The following is a 17,059-nucleotide window of genomic DNA, read 5'->3' on the forward strand; positions in this document are numbered from 1 at the left end:
CTTTCATGCATTGGAGAAGGAAATGGCAACCCACTCCAGTATTCTTGCCTGGAGAATCCCAGGGATGGGGGAGCCTAGTGGGCTGTCATCTATGGGGTCGCACAGAGTTGGACACGACTGAAGCGACTTAGCAGCAGCAGCACTACATGTACATACGTGACCACTCACCGCTTTTAGAGCAGTCACTCTAGCCTATTTGAACTTCTAACAGAGCATTTAAAAGCCTTATTACACTCATCATTTATGCCACTGCCTCCCACTATTAAACTCTGAGATCCTTAGGGGTAGGGACTGTGTCTGTTTCATCCTTAATGATTAGATCAATGCCTTGGGGAGACTCAGATGTGTGTGTTGGATGGATGTTGAAGTCAAAAATCAAATGGAGAAAAATATTCACCATAAATATGACAGACAATAGATTTACATTTTTACAAAGAGCCTGTACAAATCAATAAAGCATTAACATCTTAAAAGAGAAATGAACAATTCACAGATGAGGGGGATGAAATTGCTAATAATCAAACCCCATCGGTGACCCAATAAATGTCAGTTATAAATAAATACTTCATCTATCAAATTAGTCAATAAGTTTCCCCTTATTTTTAAGACAATCCAGGACTGATAAGGGTATAGTGAAATATGTACTCTTCTACTGTGATCAAAGTCAATTGATGGCATGTATTGCGAACTTAAGACATCTTTATGCCTTTTGAATTAATGATTGTCCTTCTGGGGACTTCTTTGTTTCAGAAGAAATAGTCTGAAAGAAAAAGTTTTATTCAAAGTATGGTTCATAACAACTGAAAGTTGGAGACCTAAATGTCCAAAAAAGAGAAAATGTTAAGAAAATTATGATATCCTCATATATAATAAAATATTATGTAGACATTAAACATTAGCATGTTTATAGGTAATTTAATGGCATGGAAATGCTTGTGTTTGAAAGATAATTGAAAAAAGCAAGATTTAAAAAGTTAAAATTTAGAATGATCTGAATGATGTGAAAACTTAAGCAGAGAGCAAAGAGCTAGCTATTCCTGTGATCACTATTTCTGGTGGTCAGACTTAAACTGTCAAGTCATGATGATAAGGAAAAAGTCTGGGGTGTTACTTATGGATGGATGGATTTTATAATGCTTCAGATTTCATGTAGAGCAGAATAGATCTGAAAGAAGAGTCTGAGATTTTACTTCTGGTCTCAGAGATCAAGCTCTCTTGTCCCCAATCCCGACTCTGATGTTTATGTAGAGAAAACAAGAAAGCAAGGCTGAGGACTGGGGAAATCTCCTGAACTAAAATTTTAGCAACAACTCAGATTGTAGGATATTTAGGGTTTATGAAAGTGGGTTCCAAGATTTTTAAAAACATAAACATATTTTAAATTTCCCTCTTACACAGCTTCTTCGCTGTTCCTTAAATTTCAAGCTTCACACACTGAAATAAAACTTGTAAGACTGAAGGAACTGATGCTAAGGAACATTAATAAATTAGACACAGCACTCTTCTCAGAGGACTTGCAGTTCAGTAATAATGACTTTTGATTCCTCTCTGCCATGATTGTTTTCTTTATTCTACCTTTTTTCCCACCTACCTGTGATCCTGAAGGTGTTCAGTATATTCCCTTCCAAGGGAGGTCCAGGTCACAAACCTTGGCCAACATTCTCCCTAGTGGTATCCAACAAGTACCCCCCCCCCGCAACCTGCCTTTAAGTTTTTAAATATCTCTTTTGTCTAAGCTACTATTAACCTATTAACATTTACAGAGTTCTTCTATACACCCTACATGAAAGTGAAAGTGTTAGTTGCTCAGTCATGTCCAACTCTTTGTGACCCTATGGACTATAGCCCGCCAGGCTCCTCTGTCCATGGAATCCTCCAGGCAAGAATACTGGAGTGGGTTGCATTTACTTTTCTAGGGGATCTTCCCCACCCAAGTATTGAACCCAGGTCTCCTGCATTGCAGGCAGATTCTTTTTCATCTGAGCCACTGGGGAAGCCCTATATACCCTATGTAATAGTAGGCATTTGTACATCTTTCTTCATATAATTCTAACAATATTCTGAAAGATAGGCATTTTGATCCACATTTCATAGTTGGCAGAGAACAAAGAAACTAAGACATAGAGAGGTTAAGCAAGTTGTCCCAAGTCACTCAGAGAGTAATAGAGACAGAATTCACATCCAGATCTTTTTGATACCAAAGCCCATCGTCTTTAGTTCATCATTCATTCAGTTGTTTAATCATTCATTCATTCATACATTCAATTCATATGCTGAGAAACTGTTATATCCGAGGTTTGCAGTCCTGGCCCTTAAGATGACTATAGTAAAATGGTAGAGACAAATAATAGAAAAATGGCTATTAGGTGTTATCACTGCTAACAGAATCATGGATAAGTTAGACATACTACTCTTCTCAAAGAATAAAAACAGGGGTGCAGTGATCTGAAGTCTGATCCCACATCCTGACTGAAGTGCTGAATGTGGAGAGTGAGAGTCTTCTTTTTTAAGGCTGAAGGAGAGGCAGTTCTTTCGGAACAAGTCAGCCAAAGAAGTGGAAGGAATGTGTGTGACTGGATCACATGGGTGGGAGCATTTGTTTTGTAAAACAAACTAGGGAAATTAGTGAATGAGTCTAGGAGGGGGTGGAGATGGGTGAGCAATTCCAAAATCAGAATGGGAAGAAGAGTACAGGAGAAGGCAAATGTTGAGGGACTTTTAAACCTAGATGGTGAGTATGGATGAGAGATATGCAAAGAAGTCCATGTAACTTCCCTAGAAGTGAGCCTAGGCTAACTGTAATCCTGCTTTGATGGATGCCAAGGCCATGTGACCAGGTTATACAGTTCCCAGGATCCTTACCACCTATTTAGAAGCTGCAGCAGTCACGGAGGGTATAGAAATGTTGGCTTCTCTGGGAAAAGCCAGCAGTGACTTTTCAAAATATTACTTCATTTTTAAAAGAATGGAATTTGGAAGTATTTTCACCAGAAGGGGATACAAATTGCAGTGGCTACCTAGCTCTTGATTTTTTCAGTGCCTGTCTATATAACACCCCATTCTTCTGAAAATGGATCACTTCTCCCTGGCCATAGGGTGGGCACATAACTCAGGTAGGACCAATCATAAGAGCTTACCCTATCCGTTCCTGGCCACTCTGAGTGGTGCAGCAGGTGAGGACATGACCCAAGCTCAGCCAGCTTCTCCCAAAGTTCTCTCAAGCTGAACCTAGGAAAGAGGAGTGCTTTAGCTGAGAGTTTGTGACGTTGGAGCTGTCTTTGGTGCTATTTCCTACTCCCAAGGAAGTCAGGGGATTCCCTGGTGGCTCAGTGGTAAAAGCAACCACCTGCAATGCAGGAGACCATCAACAATGCAGGAGACGCGGGTTTGATCCCTGGGTTGGAAAGATCCCCTGGAGAAGGAAAATTGCAACGCACTCTAATACTGTCGCCTGGGAAATCCCATGAACAGAGGAGCCCGGTGGGCTACAGTCACAGGGTTGCAAGAGTCAGACATTACTTAGGGATTGATCCACCACCACCAAGGAAGAAAGAGACAGTATTGGAGTTCCTGGGAACTCATGTTTCACCCATGAGTCCCTAAAGTCATATATACTAACAAAGTGTCATACATTAACCTAGTGTATTTAGGTTTATTTCTGATTGGGTTTCTGAAAAAAAGGAAACGAGCCCTAAAACATGCAGTCCAAAGAAACACCTCTAATTTAAGAAAATGAAAATTTTCAGCAGGAACTTTGCCAAAAAATCCCACTGAATCAAAAGTCTGCCAACCTGAGTTCACTCAAGAATTCAGGTGGCCCACACTTTATAATGCATGAAAATCCCATTTAGACTTTGTCTTACAGCCAGGTGAGATTAAAGATTTATATTTCTTTTTTCAGAAAAAAAAAAGTGACACGACATCTCCCTGGACGTCCTGAGGCAGTTGGAAGTTCTTTGGGTAGATGCAAGGATGGTGCTGTTGTCCACTCTGGTGTTTTGCAAATTTGGGGCTGGGGGAGGCAGGCGGTCCTAGCCCTGGATGGGGAGATACTAGAAGCGATCTCATTAGTGCTTCTGAGATGGCTAGATGCTAGCAGATGGTTGAGAAGGTAACTGGAAAAAAAAAAAAAAAGGGCTGAGAAAGTAGCTTGTAGTATGAAGTGACAGGGGCTGAAACAGGGTCTGTACATCTGCTATGGTTGCAGGCCAACCTCGGAGGTGTGTGTCTGGTCACCTGGTCTTGCCCTTGGCTGCAGTCAGAACAGGAAGAGGAAATACAACTAGACAAACAACCTCCTAAAAGACCTCGAAAGACAATGGGACAAGGCTGTTGTTCTAGGTTAGTTGCTTTTACTGGCCAGTGGGTCAAAGGTTCTAGCATTTGTTTGGGGGAAGAGGCAAGCACTGGAGCTGTTTTCAATGACATTTGTTAGATACTTGTTTTAAGATCTCACTGTCTTGTCACCATCTAAGCTTCCCCTGCCTGCGTGCTTAGTTGTTCAGTCACGTTCGACTCTTTTTGACCTCATGGGCTGCAGGCTCCTCTGTGATTTTTCAGGCAAGAATATTGGAGTGGGTCGCCATTTACCCCTCCAGGGGATCTTCCAGACCCAGGGATTAAACTCATCTCCTGTGTCTCCTGCATTGCAAGCAGATTCTTTACCCGCTGAGCCATCATCAGCTTGTTTTGGGAATGACGAGCTAGTGGAGTTCTAACAGGGAATGATGATTCGTGTATTAAATGACCCAACAATGTCTTTGTGGAAAACTTTAAGAATAAATGACAACTTACCTTCAAAGCTTTCAGCTACTTCTACAAAATAAAAATTCTAATCTTAATAACATAGCTGAAGCTTCCAGTTTAGAGAAAATCTTGCCCAGAGTTGCAGCAAAGACTTTGGAGAAATATTATCCCAGAAGTTCTTTAGCCTGGCTTGTGAATTTAGATTCTAGAATTCCTTCTTTAAAAGAAGTTTTTTAAAATTTTTATTTATTTATGTTTGGCTGTGTGGGGTCTTCACTGCTGCGTGAGGCTTTCTCTAGTTGTGATGAGTGTGGGCCACTCTCTATTGCAGGGTGCAGGCTTCTCATTTCAGTGGCTTCTCTTGTAAGGAGCATGGCTCTAAGGTGCATGGGCTCAGTAGTTGTGGCACACACGCTTAGTTGCCTCGTGGCATGTGGCATCTTCCCAGACCAGGGATCGAACCTGTGTCCCCTGCATTGGCAGGCAGACTCTTAAGCACTAGACCACCAGGGAAGTCCTGGACTTTAAGATCCCTAACATAAAGTATTTCATTTAAAATAAGAAGTCAGATTACTTTGACAATACCATTAAATCATATAATAATTTATTCTAAGGGTTTTTACAAAATACTTTATGAAAATTATACATACATAGGAAAGGACAGTATAATTTAACAATTTACATTCTAATTAAAACTTTGTCGCAAATCATGTTTGTGACCACTCTCATGCTGCTTCATATAGTAGAGTTGTAAGAAAAACAGAATCTTATATATGCAAAGGTTTTGTTCTTCATTTTATATATGGGTACCCTATGATAAAATACAGGCTTGAAACTTAGGAGAAAATTAAGCCAAAAACTTAATTTCACCTATGGCCAGTGGGTGGCACCAAAGCACATAAGACTTTAAACACTGGGAAAAGGGAACACTTCTCAAAGCAAAAATACATGCAGTAAATTCAGTCTCATTGCCCTAACATGGAATTCCATATTTCAGTAGAGACTACAGAGTGAATAGTTTTCTTATGAACAAATTCTTTATCTTCACGATATTCTAATCTTTTTTTTCCCCCCTGCTCATAGGAATATCTTTGAGTCACTCTTCAACAACCAACATTTTTTCAATTCCTGCAAGGGTTTTCAGTGATCAAGTGGGAGGCCTTCCTAACCCTTTGGTGGTTTGAAACACATGATAGCAAACTGGAAACTTTTTCTTATTAACAACATTTAATATTTTTTTGGCAGCTTTTTCTTTGAAGCAGCAGCAATGCTTTGATTTTCTTAGCTTTCTCAACCATCTTCTTTTAATGTTGCAGTCACAAATTAAGTTACACATTTTGTTATTTTTTTAGTTTTTTAGTCCTTGTAACCAAAGAAGCATGTGCAGGTTGACTTTAACATGCTATGTAGCATTTGTTCCAGGCAACAGATGGAAGGTGAGGATCTCTGCCTACAAGATCGGATTCCACCTGTCTGGTGGTTTTCAGTGGAGGAGCCCGTGGACTTTGGCTTCACTTGGAAATCTTGGCAATCAACAGCATTCGGAGAGGCAGGATTGCTTCGATCCAAGTGTTGGGAGACTTCACCATCTTTTCCCAGAGAGCCACTTCCTCTGAAGTAGAGTCCATCCAATCCACTTCAGTACCATAGCTTTTACCTGGACAAAAAAGGGGAAGCTTTGCATTTAGAAAGGAATAGTTCATTGGGAAAAACTGAGTCATTTCCTAATTATAATCACCAATGGAGACAGCTAGGGAGAGTTTTAACATCACCAGCAGGGCTGGGACTCAACAGAAGAAAAGATCTGTTTAATCATATGAGATGTCTGATAATGGAACTCTCCACAACTGGGATTATTCTCATTACTCTCAGTAATGACTTCTCTTCTTGACCATATAAAATGTAGATGAGAATCTGTCAGGTGTATAATGGAACAGTAGGGAGGATTCCAGCATTGGATTGAAAGCGACAGTAGGTGATCCCTAAGAAAGTGTAGTTATAGCTTTAGTGTCTAACACACTCAATTTTGAATCTTGGCTCTGCCACTTATTAGCTCTGTTTCTTAATTTCTTGGAACATCAGTGTCTCTGGGTATAACATTAGAAATAACTCATAGAACTTCTGTGAGGATCGAATGCAATAATGCAAATAAAGCACTCGGTACAGTGACCAGTGCTCCATAAATGTTAGCTGCTATTATTATGCAAAGCACACATTTAGCCATGAAGGGCCATAAACGGTTTTTCAGGAAAGGGTAGTGACGAAGGCTTTTCTGGTTTCCCCCACAATCACTTAAGCTCTGTGTGGACAAACACAGCATCCTGTTAGTCTTCATATCTCGAGTCCCTGGCACACAGCTTGACATTCCTTCACTCATTCATTTCACCACACTTAACAGAAATAGAGTCTCTGTTTTCATTAGGAAGAAGCAAACCAACCAACCTCTAGTGTCTCCAGAAGCATTAGACTCATGGAAAATTTAAAATGTAACACATGTTACCTGTTCCAAAGCCAATCCGAAGACCTCCCAAAAACTGGTTGGTTAATTTGTAATGGTCCCAGACAGTAAGCTCTACACAGGCTTCTGTCAGATCCTCAGGCCTGAACCCATCATAGACCATGGTGTGGTTGAAGACAGGGTTGGTGGTTTTCCCCACAGCTCTCGTCTTCTGGCGGCTTTTCCTGCTTGTGTCTGGAAGGATGGTACTACAAAAGGAAACATTACCGTGAGAGCATGTGAGTAAGACAACAAACGCTCGTGTTTTTAGTGTGCTTCAGCTACTGATGATTGGCAAGAGGAAATGGAAGAAAAAAGAACGTAGAGAGATGGTAATGGTGGGCATTCTGCTGGCAAGATTACGCACTAGAGTGGACCAGATTTGCTTTGAGGAAGTCCTGACTGTGCTACTTATTGGCTGTGTATTGTGGGAAATCGACTTAACTTATCAGACGCTTGCTTCCTCATCTATGAAATGGGAATGGTGATGCCTACCTCATAAGGTTAATATTAGAATTACAGATTAAGCAAACAACTTAGTTCAGTACCTGCATTTAGCATTTACTATATAGCAACTGTTTGAGGATTCCTCTAAAATATACTCCTGATTATCTGTGAGAGGCTAAGAAATTAGTCTTGTACAGAATTGAAAAAGAAAAGAAACCTCTCCAATTCCCTAGATTTGACTTTGGGAATAAATTATATTACATATTTGTGATTATTTACATATAATTTATGGTAATAATTGAAACTAATTTACCCTACCATGCCTCTTGTAAAGGCAAGAAGGGTTGGGCCTAGTCTTAGAATGGGAGATTGACCTGAGCTGAAAAGCTTACCAGTTGACATCTGTGAAGAATATGTATAGGGAAAATCCTAAATAATGTCATATAAACTTAAGTAGCAATAACTCATCTTCTGATAAAATCTACATAGATAAAATTAGTTAGAGAGAGTCAGAATAGCACAATAACATCTGTTTAGTCACTATTTTCTAGATGCCAGGCATTTACATTATAACTGAGAAAAAGGTTTGCAACTTAAAAACCCAAACTGTTTCAAGCTCTTATGAGCTAATTATTAGTGTGGATCTGTTTATCAAATAACTTCCAGATATTCACAGGCTGATGCAAAAGGCTTTTTTTGCAAATGGGCCACAATACAGATGTTCGACAAATGATACAAGGGGTGTGGTATCACCATTAGCCATTTCATAAACCCTTTGGTACTGAATATTGTCCTCACCAGCAGATGTACCTCCTGTTGTATGTATTCCCTATTAAACTAAATGGAGCCTTGCAGGGGGTTCATGTCAAAGATCCTTCTAGCTTGTGTCACCACTGTCTCAAGTTATTTCATTTATACTATGAATGATGAACTTCAGCATCACAGTTACAGAAAATTAAAACCAATTGGCAAAGGCCAGGCTATTTTGGAACTGAGGGAGGCAGAATTATCGATGCTGGTACCATTTAACAAAAGAATTTAGATGGCTGCCCCTTAGCAGTGGTAGATCGAGGCACTCCTTCACCCAGATGTGCACTTCTCCAGTTGTAGGAAGTTTTTTACCTATAACAGAAAAAGAGAGAGAAAATGAAATTCCACTGCCATTCCTCTCTTGGCAGTACTGCCTCCCAAGATGCCAATCTAAAAATGGTCTGGCACAGCGACGTGACTGAGTGCTTGCTGATATGATCATCAATGATTATATCTATTCTTAATTACATTTTTCATAGTCTGACTGTAGTGAGCTCAAGTAGCTCAATAAAATAAAAATAATTTATTGCAAGTACAGAATATTACATCATTGTTTCTGGGTCTTGCTTGGCTCAACAAGATCAATTATAGATATTAGGTATGTGAATCATCCATTTATAGTTATGTTCAAAACTACTCAGTGAGATGCATATACTTTTCAAATATTAATACCACTATCAATCAGTGCTCATAGGAAGCATTTAAACAAACCTGAGTATAAAGTAACCAAAACAGGTACTGGTTTAGGTATAGCCACTCTTGTTAAAAGTAGTTGTGCATTTTATAGGAGTATTGTATAGACACATGTAAGAGCCAATATTATAGAAGGGAATTGCTGAGAAATTGGCCTTAGTCTGAAGTTTCTATATAGGTTGGGTGCACATGGATGGAGGGAAAAAAGTGAAAGTGTTAATCTCTCAGTTGTGTCCAACTCTTTGCGACCCCATGTTTTTCTGGATGGGTGAACCCAATCTGTCAACCGATCAGTGTTTAATGAGCATCTATTATATGCTCAGCCCTGTGCTAGGAATGCTGTTGGATATACAAGGAATGCAAGAAATCTATGTGCTTGGGAAATGTGTACAGGTAAGCTAGAGACAGAAACTCAATAAAAGCAGTAAAATGTAATATAGAATGAAATGCCAAGTTATTACTGTGACATTCTAGAAGATGATGTGATCAGTGAGGGTAAATGCATTTAGGAAAAGCTTTACAGAGGAGATGGGATTTCATCTAAAGACTTGGATAGGTTTAGGGGAAGAGGAAGCTATTCCAGGGAGGAGAAACTATTATAGGAGCAAAAACTCACACAAGCTGGAGTCCATCACATGGGGGTCTCCTGCCCTTCCCCCAGCAAAAAGTAATCATGGGGAAAATGGGAAATGAGACTAGCAGAATTTCTATGTATGTTGACCATAAATGAGAGGATACAAATTATATAGAAAAGAATCTGTCTTTTAAAAAGATCCAGATGTAACCAGATGGCAGTTTGGGTGCCATGTGGCCTAAAGATATGCTTTGCTTGTCCTCTCTTTTTTTTTTAAGCTGGATTGGAATGCCTTTCTCTGTTTAATCACTGCCCTCACTATCATTTCTGTCATACCACTACCTTTAAGAAACGTTTATTTCTATTTGTTTATCTATTTGGCTGTGCTGGGTCTTAGATGCAGTATTCAGGCTGGCTAGTTGTGCCATGCAAACTTTTAGTTGGTCACATGGGGTCTAGTTCCCTAAGCAGGGATTGAACCCTGGCCCCCTGTATCGGGAGCACAGAAGCTTAGCCACTGGACCACCACAGATGTCCCTCATATGAATTCTTAAGGAGAGTAACTTAGGGAACTGTGTGAGAAATGAGAGAAGGGTTAGCACTCATTTTCTGACAGTCTCTTGCTCCTTAACTGTGCTAGAGACCTGAGGCTCTAACATCAAAGATGCAATGTAGTAATTCTGAAGAAAAAACTTTCTACCCTAATGAGACCTTGAGAGTAGAGGACAAATGAGCTCTAATTTCTTAGGGGCTTAATATGGATTCTTTTCATTTCCACCTGTGGGGGGAAAAAATTACTCCAGTTCCATTTATATCACAGCACTACACAGGAAAGGCCATTTACACTGTGTAGATACAAACTTTGGGGAGAGTGAGGCCGAAGTTAAAACAAGGGCTGCAAACTGGGCTGAGAAAAAAATGAGAATTCTTCTCAAAGAAACAGAAAAAATATAATGGTGGTTACCAGGAAGGGGATCCTGGAAGGAAGGGCAAGAGAAGAGTTGTGGTTTAATGGGTATAGAGTTTCAGACGTACAAGATGAAAAAGTCCAGAGACATGCTTCACAGCATTGTAAAGATGCTTAACACTGCTAATGGGCTTCCCAGGAGGTACAGTGGTAAAGAATCTACCTGTCAATGCAGGAGATGAGGGTTCAGTCCCTGGGTCAGGAAGATCCCCTGGAGGAGAAGATGACAACCCACCCAGTGTTCTTGCCTGGACAATCATGTGGACAGAGGAGTCTGGCAGAGTCCATGGGGTCGCAAAGACTCGAACACAACTGAGTAAGCACAGAACAACCACAACTAATCGCACACTTAAATATGGTTAAGAAAAATTTTATGTTATGTATTTTTTTTTAATGTGTTTTGATCACAATTAAAAATAAAGAAAATGTTCTATTTTTACAAGTGTGGATTGACTCATTTGGACCCTTACTAAGTTAGTAAGTTAATTTAGAGCTTCACCTTTGAAAATAAACAAAAAAAAACAACAACATAGAACTCAAAGAAATCTTTGGAGAGGGGAGGGCTAAAGTAAGGCCATAAATCTGGACAGAAAATCAGTACATACCAGGCACTGGCTCTGGGACATACTGGAGAGCCAACTTCATCTCACCTCTGTTTTCTGCTTCAAGGGGAACTGGTGCTGTCTGGCAAATGAAGGCATGTCATTGTGAGACACAAAACATTCACCCCGTTTGTTGGTGCTCTGTTACAGGGCCATATCTGCCTCATTTCTGAGCATAGGTATCATTCATGAGTGCCCTGGATTGAAATTTCCCTCCCCATCACAGATGGACTGTTGCTTTGATATCTGGGAAGGCTACACTGTGTATCCTGGAAAACTCTGCAGGGTACCCAGAACACATTTTAAGTCCTTCAGTTCAGAGAAATCAGAATGGGTTTCTTGGAGATGGGAAAGGTGTTCTGAAATGTTTAGATTTTTATAAAAATACATACATTTTTGTTAGTGATCCAGCCAGCACATAAAACAACTTATCTGTATTTTCTTTCTTTAAAGGAGTAGGAAGAGCTGGGGTATGGGTGGGGAACAAATTATACATTTTCATAGCTGCATTAACCTAATTATTTTAGACCAGATGAGGAGATGCCTGTAAGAATAACAAAAACTGAACAATCATTTTACAATGTAAAAGGTACAAGGTATATTACAATGTACGCCCACGGCTGATTCAGGTCGACGTATGGCAAAAACCACCACAATATTGTAAAGTAATTAGCCTCCAATTAAATAAATAAATTTTTTAAAATGTGTATTTATTATAGAACAGGTGGTTTTACTTTCAAATTCTAGTCTTTTAGACCCTTATTGCCAAAACAGGGCTATATGTCAGAAACATAACGGAAAAAAGCTAAAAATGAGATGCTTTTGACAACTTCTGAGAAATTCTTAACTAGCAAGTCTTGGGTAGACCTAGAAATAAGAGCTTCAGGTGACTTTGATGTGGTATTTTGGAACCATTCCTTTAGTAGAATGGCTTTACTGTATAGATACTTAAAAGTTTGTATAAATTGTATGTATCACACTTAACCGTCACGTTGAGAACAAAAAAAAAACTAGATTAAACAAATCTATTTGAAGGTGCTGAAGAATTATTAAGATAGATAGGGTTCAAATGGATAAGCTGTTGTAGCCTGAAATTCTTTCTTTCCACTTCGAGGCATTAGTTGCATTTTGAGTAGTGCTAACTGAGAGTACAACAGACTTAGCAGAAAGAGGCTAAGAAGCTGAGCACAGCCTCTCACTGGGCTGGGGAGGCAAAATTTGGCCAGCTAAGGAGAGATGGTCTCAGAAAACACTCTAGATGGATAGTTTTCAAAGTATGGGCCCCAGGCCGGCAGTATCAGCAATGCCTGAGGATTTGTTAGAAATGCATATTTTGGGGCCAGGTTGGATACATGCTAAAATATGCAAACTACTACCTAGGTTGTCAGTTGGAGCCCATGAAAGACCACAGCCTAGAAATATGGGCAAAGAAAAATGAGATCAGACCACGTGAAAGCTTCTCGTCAGTTCGTCACCAGGCTAGATTGAGGCAGTGTGTCCTTTCTTTGTGTGTCAAATGCAAAAGTAAACCCTCTCAAATTATCCCTAGAATTTTTCACATGCAGTGTCCAGCGTGCAATAAAAAAAAATGAACAGGCATACCAGAACAAAGGGCCAAATGACTAAACAATAAAAATGAGATGAGACTCACAAATGTTTAAGATATAGGAGTTTTCAGATACATACTTTGAGTAACTTTGATTAATAAATTCATAAAGATACTGAGAAGATAAAGAATTGTAGCAGAGAAATAGAATCTATAAAAAAGGGTCAAGTGAAAATATAAATCTGAAAGTATAATAACTGAGGACCCATAGATATCCATCTAGATATTAGATAGATACTAGATTAGACACAGCAGATAAGAAAATTATTGAACTAAAAGATAGGTTAGCAGAAACTAGCCAGCCCAAAGAATAGATAGGGGAAGAAACACTACAAAACATAGAAAGGAGCCTAAGAAATTTATTGGACAGAGTGAAAAGACATGATGATCCCAAACAATGGATAAGCATTCTGAATGAAAATGGAATCTTATAGCAGCTCTCTCCTGAATCCCAGGCCCCAAACCACCAAACCAAACAAAAAACTCCAAACTTACCTTCCGCTTTAGAGGGTACCACTTCAATTGTTTATTCTGTTTGTTGTCCCAGTCCCAAGTTTCCAAATCAAGTTCCACTTCCCCTAGAAAACTATTGCGCTTAAATGTATCTCGATGCCAAACAGACAGGTTCAGCTTCTGTGTCTTTAAGATTTGCTTGTCGATTTTATACTGCAGTTCAAAGAAGGAAATTAAAGGGGTAAATATTATTATTTCAGGCCAAAGTTATGACATAGAGGTGAAGATAAAGTCCTCTGTGTAGATCAGATTTTCTCATCTGTTAGGTTTCAAGTCTCAAAAATACTGCAAAGTCATCTTATTCTAAGTGTCTCGTTTCAAAGAGCTAAAATTCATCTTTCACAAAAGCTGATTTTTCTTTCCCTCTCTGGAAAAGCAAATCATGGCTCAAGTATCATAGTTGGTAATAGCTCTCTAAAAACAAAAGCCAGTTATTCAATTTTTACTGGATGTTTTTAGTTCTAACTAGATATAACAGGAATCCAATTCAGTCTAAAAATACAAATGAAGCTTAATCCAATGGTCTGTTTTCTACCTGAGGACAAGGTATTTTTTTTTAATAGACTAATTGTTAGAGCAGTTTGAGATTTGCACAAAATTGAAAAGAAAGTACAGAAGAGTTCCCATATTTCACCTGCTCCATATATATACAATCTCTCCAATCATTGATATTTGGCAAGGACAAAATATTTTTTAAGAAAAGATCGACCTGTTTTTTGCTTTTTGGGGGGCACCCTAACAGTTTTAATCTGAAATGTAGTCCATATAATTATGGAAGGGACATAGTCTTTCTAATCTAAAAATAATCTCTACTTGGCTTTATGATATACTACTTGAATGTCCATTTTGGTTGTAGTAGACTTGCTTTTCTCTGAGTTTACCATTTAAATGAGCTGGCTTTTCCTGAGTTCGTGGTTGAAGTAGATGACCTAGATATAGCAAGGATGCTGAGGTGTATCACAGTCAAACTGTAATTAAAAACTTGCTACAGAAAATCTACAGACAATTAACCCATGGATAACTGAGGGTTAATTTAATGCCGCTCTCTTTCTCAGAGGATAACCAAATACTTGGACAGAATTTTCAGAAAGAAAGAATGAATAATATTTCTCACATTTGTTGTTTTAAATAATCTGTTACCCCTGACTAAGGCAGCATGAGACAGTTTTCAGGAAGATAGAACATGGGCATTTGAGCAAGGTATATTCTCCACTCATCTATCGAGCCATCTCTCCTTCCAATAAACATTTATAAAGTACCTATCCCAGACACTGTACTAAGAGTCAGCATTTACTAAGTGTTTAGTGCATACTATACTATGGACTTCCCTATAGCTCAGATGGTAAAGAATCTGCCAGCAATGCAGGAGATCTGGGTTCGATCCCTGGGTTGGGAAGATCCCCTGGAGAAGGAAATGGCAACCCCCTCCAGTATCCTTGCCTGGAGAAAACCATGGACAGAGGAGCCTGGTGGGCTACAGTCCATGGGGTCACAAAGAGTCGGACATGACTAAGTGACTGACACCCACGAATGCATACTTATCACTTTACACGTATTAACTCTTTTAATGTTCACAACTACTGAGGTAGGTAGGCACTATTCTTTTTTTCTTATAAATTAATTTAAAAAACTTTTTGGCCACACCGTGCAGCAGGAAGGATCTTAGTTCCCCCACAAAGGATTGAACCTGTGGTCCCTGCAATGGAAGCTCAGATTCTTAACCACTGGACTGCTGGGGAAGTCCCAGATAGGTACTCTTCTTATCTCCCATTTGCAGATCTAAAGTGCAGATGGGTTAAGTCATTTGCACACGGTATGCAGTTTATAAACCACCTAGAGTTGATCCCTGCTCTTGGGGAATTCACAATTAAACCAGCGGTTAAAGTGCTGAAAGTCAACACTGCCTATTGTGAAACAAAGAGACTGAGGCAGCAGACAGCAGGGAAACTTAGGAGTTAAGAGACAACCTCTCACAGAAAGAGGCATTTCAGGCTATGGGAAGTAGTTATGGACAGCATGGGGAAGAACGTCCCAGTTTGAAGGAAGAGAAAGTCCCAGCAGAGTGAGAGAATGTAATTCCTCCGAAGAACAGAAAGGAATCAGGATAACCTGAAGAAAGTGGAAGGATGAGGCCAGAGCTCAGGTTCTCAAGGGAGGGGTGTGCATGTTAAGATGGGCGGGCTTGACTTTAAGGCTAATGGGAGTCCTCCAAGATTTTAAGCAGAGAAATAACACGATCAGAATTGGGCTTTTATAAGATTGTTTTGGCTGCAGTGCTCAACTTTATCATCGGTGTATCCAGTTTCCTTTATTTCCTTAAGCTTCATTTGCCTCATCTGTGAGATGAAGATAATAATAACCCCTGGCAGAGCATGGAGGGCGTGCATGAGACAAGGCATACAACAGTCATGGTGTATCATCTCATGCAAAGCAGATTCTCAGAAAGTGGTTATTCATTTCCTTCTCTCTTGGGGACTGACTTCCTCTGCAGAGATATTACCCAAGATGACACGGCCTTTTAAATGCATAGGTCACCATTTGGGATTTTCCTAGATAGAGAGGTTGTAGGTACCCGCAGTATCTCGTTATACACAGGATTCAAAGTTTTCTTCACTACAAGTGTTTTCTTCTTGCCCATTTTGCCTTTGTCTGGTAATAGGTAAGTCTTTACGTATCTAAAAAGAGAATTGAACAGACAAGAAGGTCAGAGAAAATAAAAGTGACATGTCTACCTGTACTTTTAAAAATACATTAGAAATTGATAGGAATAATTATTTCATGACACTAGCGAAAGTCGGAGAAGGCAATGGCACCCCACTCCAGTACTCTTGCCTGGAAAATCCCATGGACGGAGGAGCCTGGTGGGCTACAGCCCATGGGGTCGCGAAGAGTCGGACACGACTGAGCGACTTCACTTTCTGTTTTCATTTTCATGTATTGGAGAAGGAAATGGCAACCCACTCCAGTGTTCTTGCCTGGAGAATCCCAGGGATGGGGGAGCCTGGTGGACTGCCATCTATGGGGTCACACAGAGTCGGACACAACTGACGCGACTTAGCAGCAGCAGGGAAAGTAGTATATAATAAATGCTCTCATCAGCACCTTTATACTTAAACTTTTAAGTGATTTCAGTGGAATGGATCATTTTAAATTGTTCTGAAGATTTTTAAGAGATAGTCCCTGAATTCCTTTTTTCCTTTGACCTTAACTAATGTAGGGCAGGGGGAAGACAACTGACCTCTAATGTGATGCTTAATTTCATTGGCTAGTGTCTTATTAAGAAAAGGCTTTGATGCTTGCAGAATTAAAAAAGACTGTCTTCTGAAAGAAAAATCTTGGTACATACCTAATCAGGCCATATTCAATGTAAAACAAAAAAAAAAAAAAAGGAAAAAGAAAAGCTATTGGACCCCGCAGCTTTTATAACAAAAACAAAGGGTTGGGCTTATGCTAGCAAAATTATTAAGAATCAGACTTCTGCATAGGGGTAAGGGGGGGACTGTCATTCAACTTTTATAACTGAACTGAAATGCCATTAAACCTGTGATTTCAAAAATGAATTGGTAATTCCCCCTAAAGTTCTGTAGAATATAACTTAAATGTG

At 39.5% G+C, this 17,059-nt stretch overlaps 1 protein-coding gene across 18 annotated transcripts in view; it reads right to left on the bottom strand.

Annotated features, from left to right (window-relative positions):
* Positions 1-5,328: 5,328 nt before the first annotated feature.
* Positions 5,329-17,059, bottom strand: part of SYTL2 (synaptotagmin like 2) — a 120,730-nt gene continuing 108,999 nt past the window's right edge. For 16 of the 18 annotated variants that reach the window (XM_027532795.1, XM_027532796.1, XM_027532789.1 and 13 more), the window contains 6 exons: positions 16,028-16,130; positions 13,438-13,608; positions 11,340-11,418; positions 8,713-8,812; positions 7,247-7,452; positions 5,329-6,403 (listed from right to left, as the gene is read on the bottom strand). In XM_027532795.1, the coding sequence (XP_027388596.1) occupies positions 6,258-6,403; positions 7,247-7,452; positions 8,713-8,812; positions 11,340-11,418; positions 13,438-13,608; positions 16,028-16,130 (805 nt within the window). In that variant the 3' untranslated portion in view covers positions 5,329-6,257. Of the gene's footprint in view, positions 6,404-7,246; positions 7,453-8,712; positions 8,813-11,336; positions 11,419-13,437; positions 13,609-16,027; positions 16,131-17,059 lie in introns of those variants that run through there. The other 2 variants (XR_003509457.1, XR_003509458.1) reach the window with 2 other exon arrangements.

This window comes from Bos indicus x Bos taurus, chromosome 29, assembly GCF_003369695.1.
Source record: "Bos indicus x Bos taurus breed Angus x Brahman F1 hybrid chromosome 29, Bos_hybrid_MaternalHap_v2.0, whole genome shotgun sequence".
Classification (NCBI taxonomy): domain Eukaryota; kingdom Metazoa; phylum Chordata; class Mammalia; order Artiodactyla; family Bovidae; genus Bos; species Bos indicus x Bos taurus.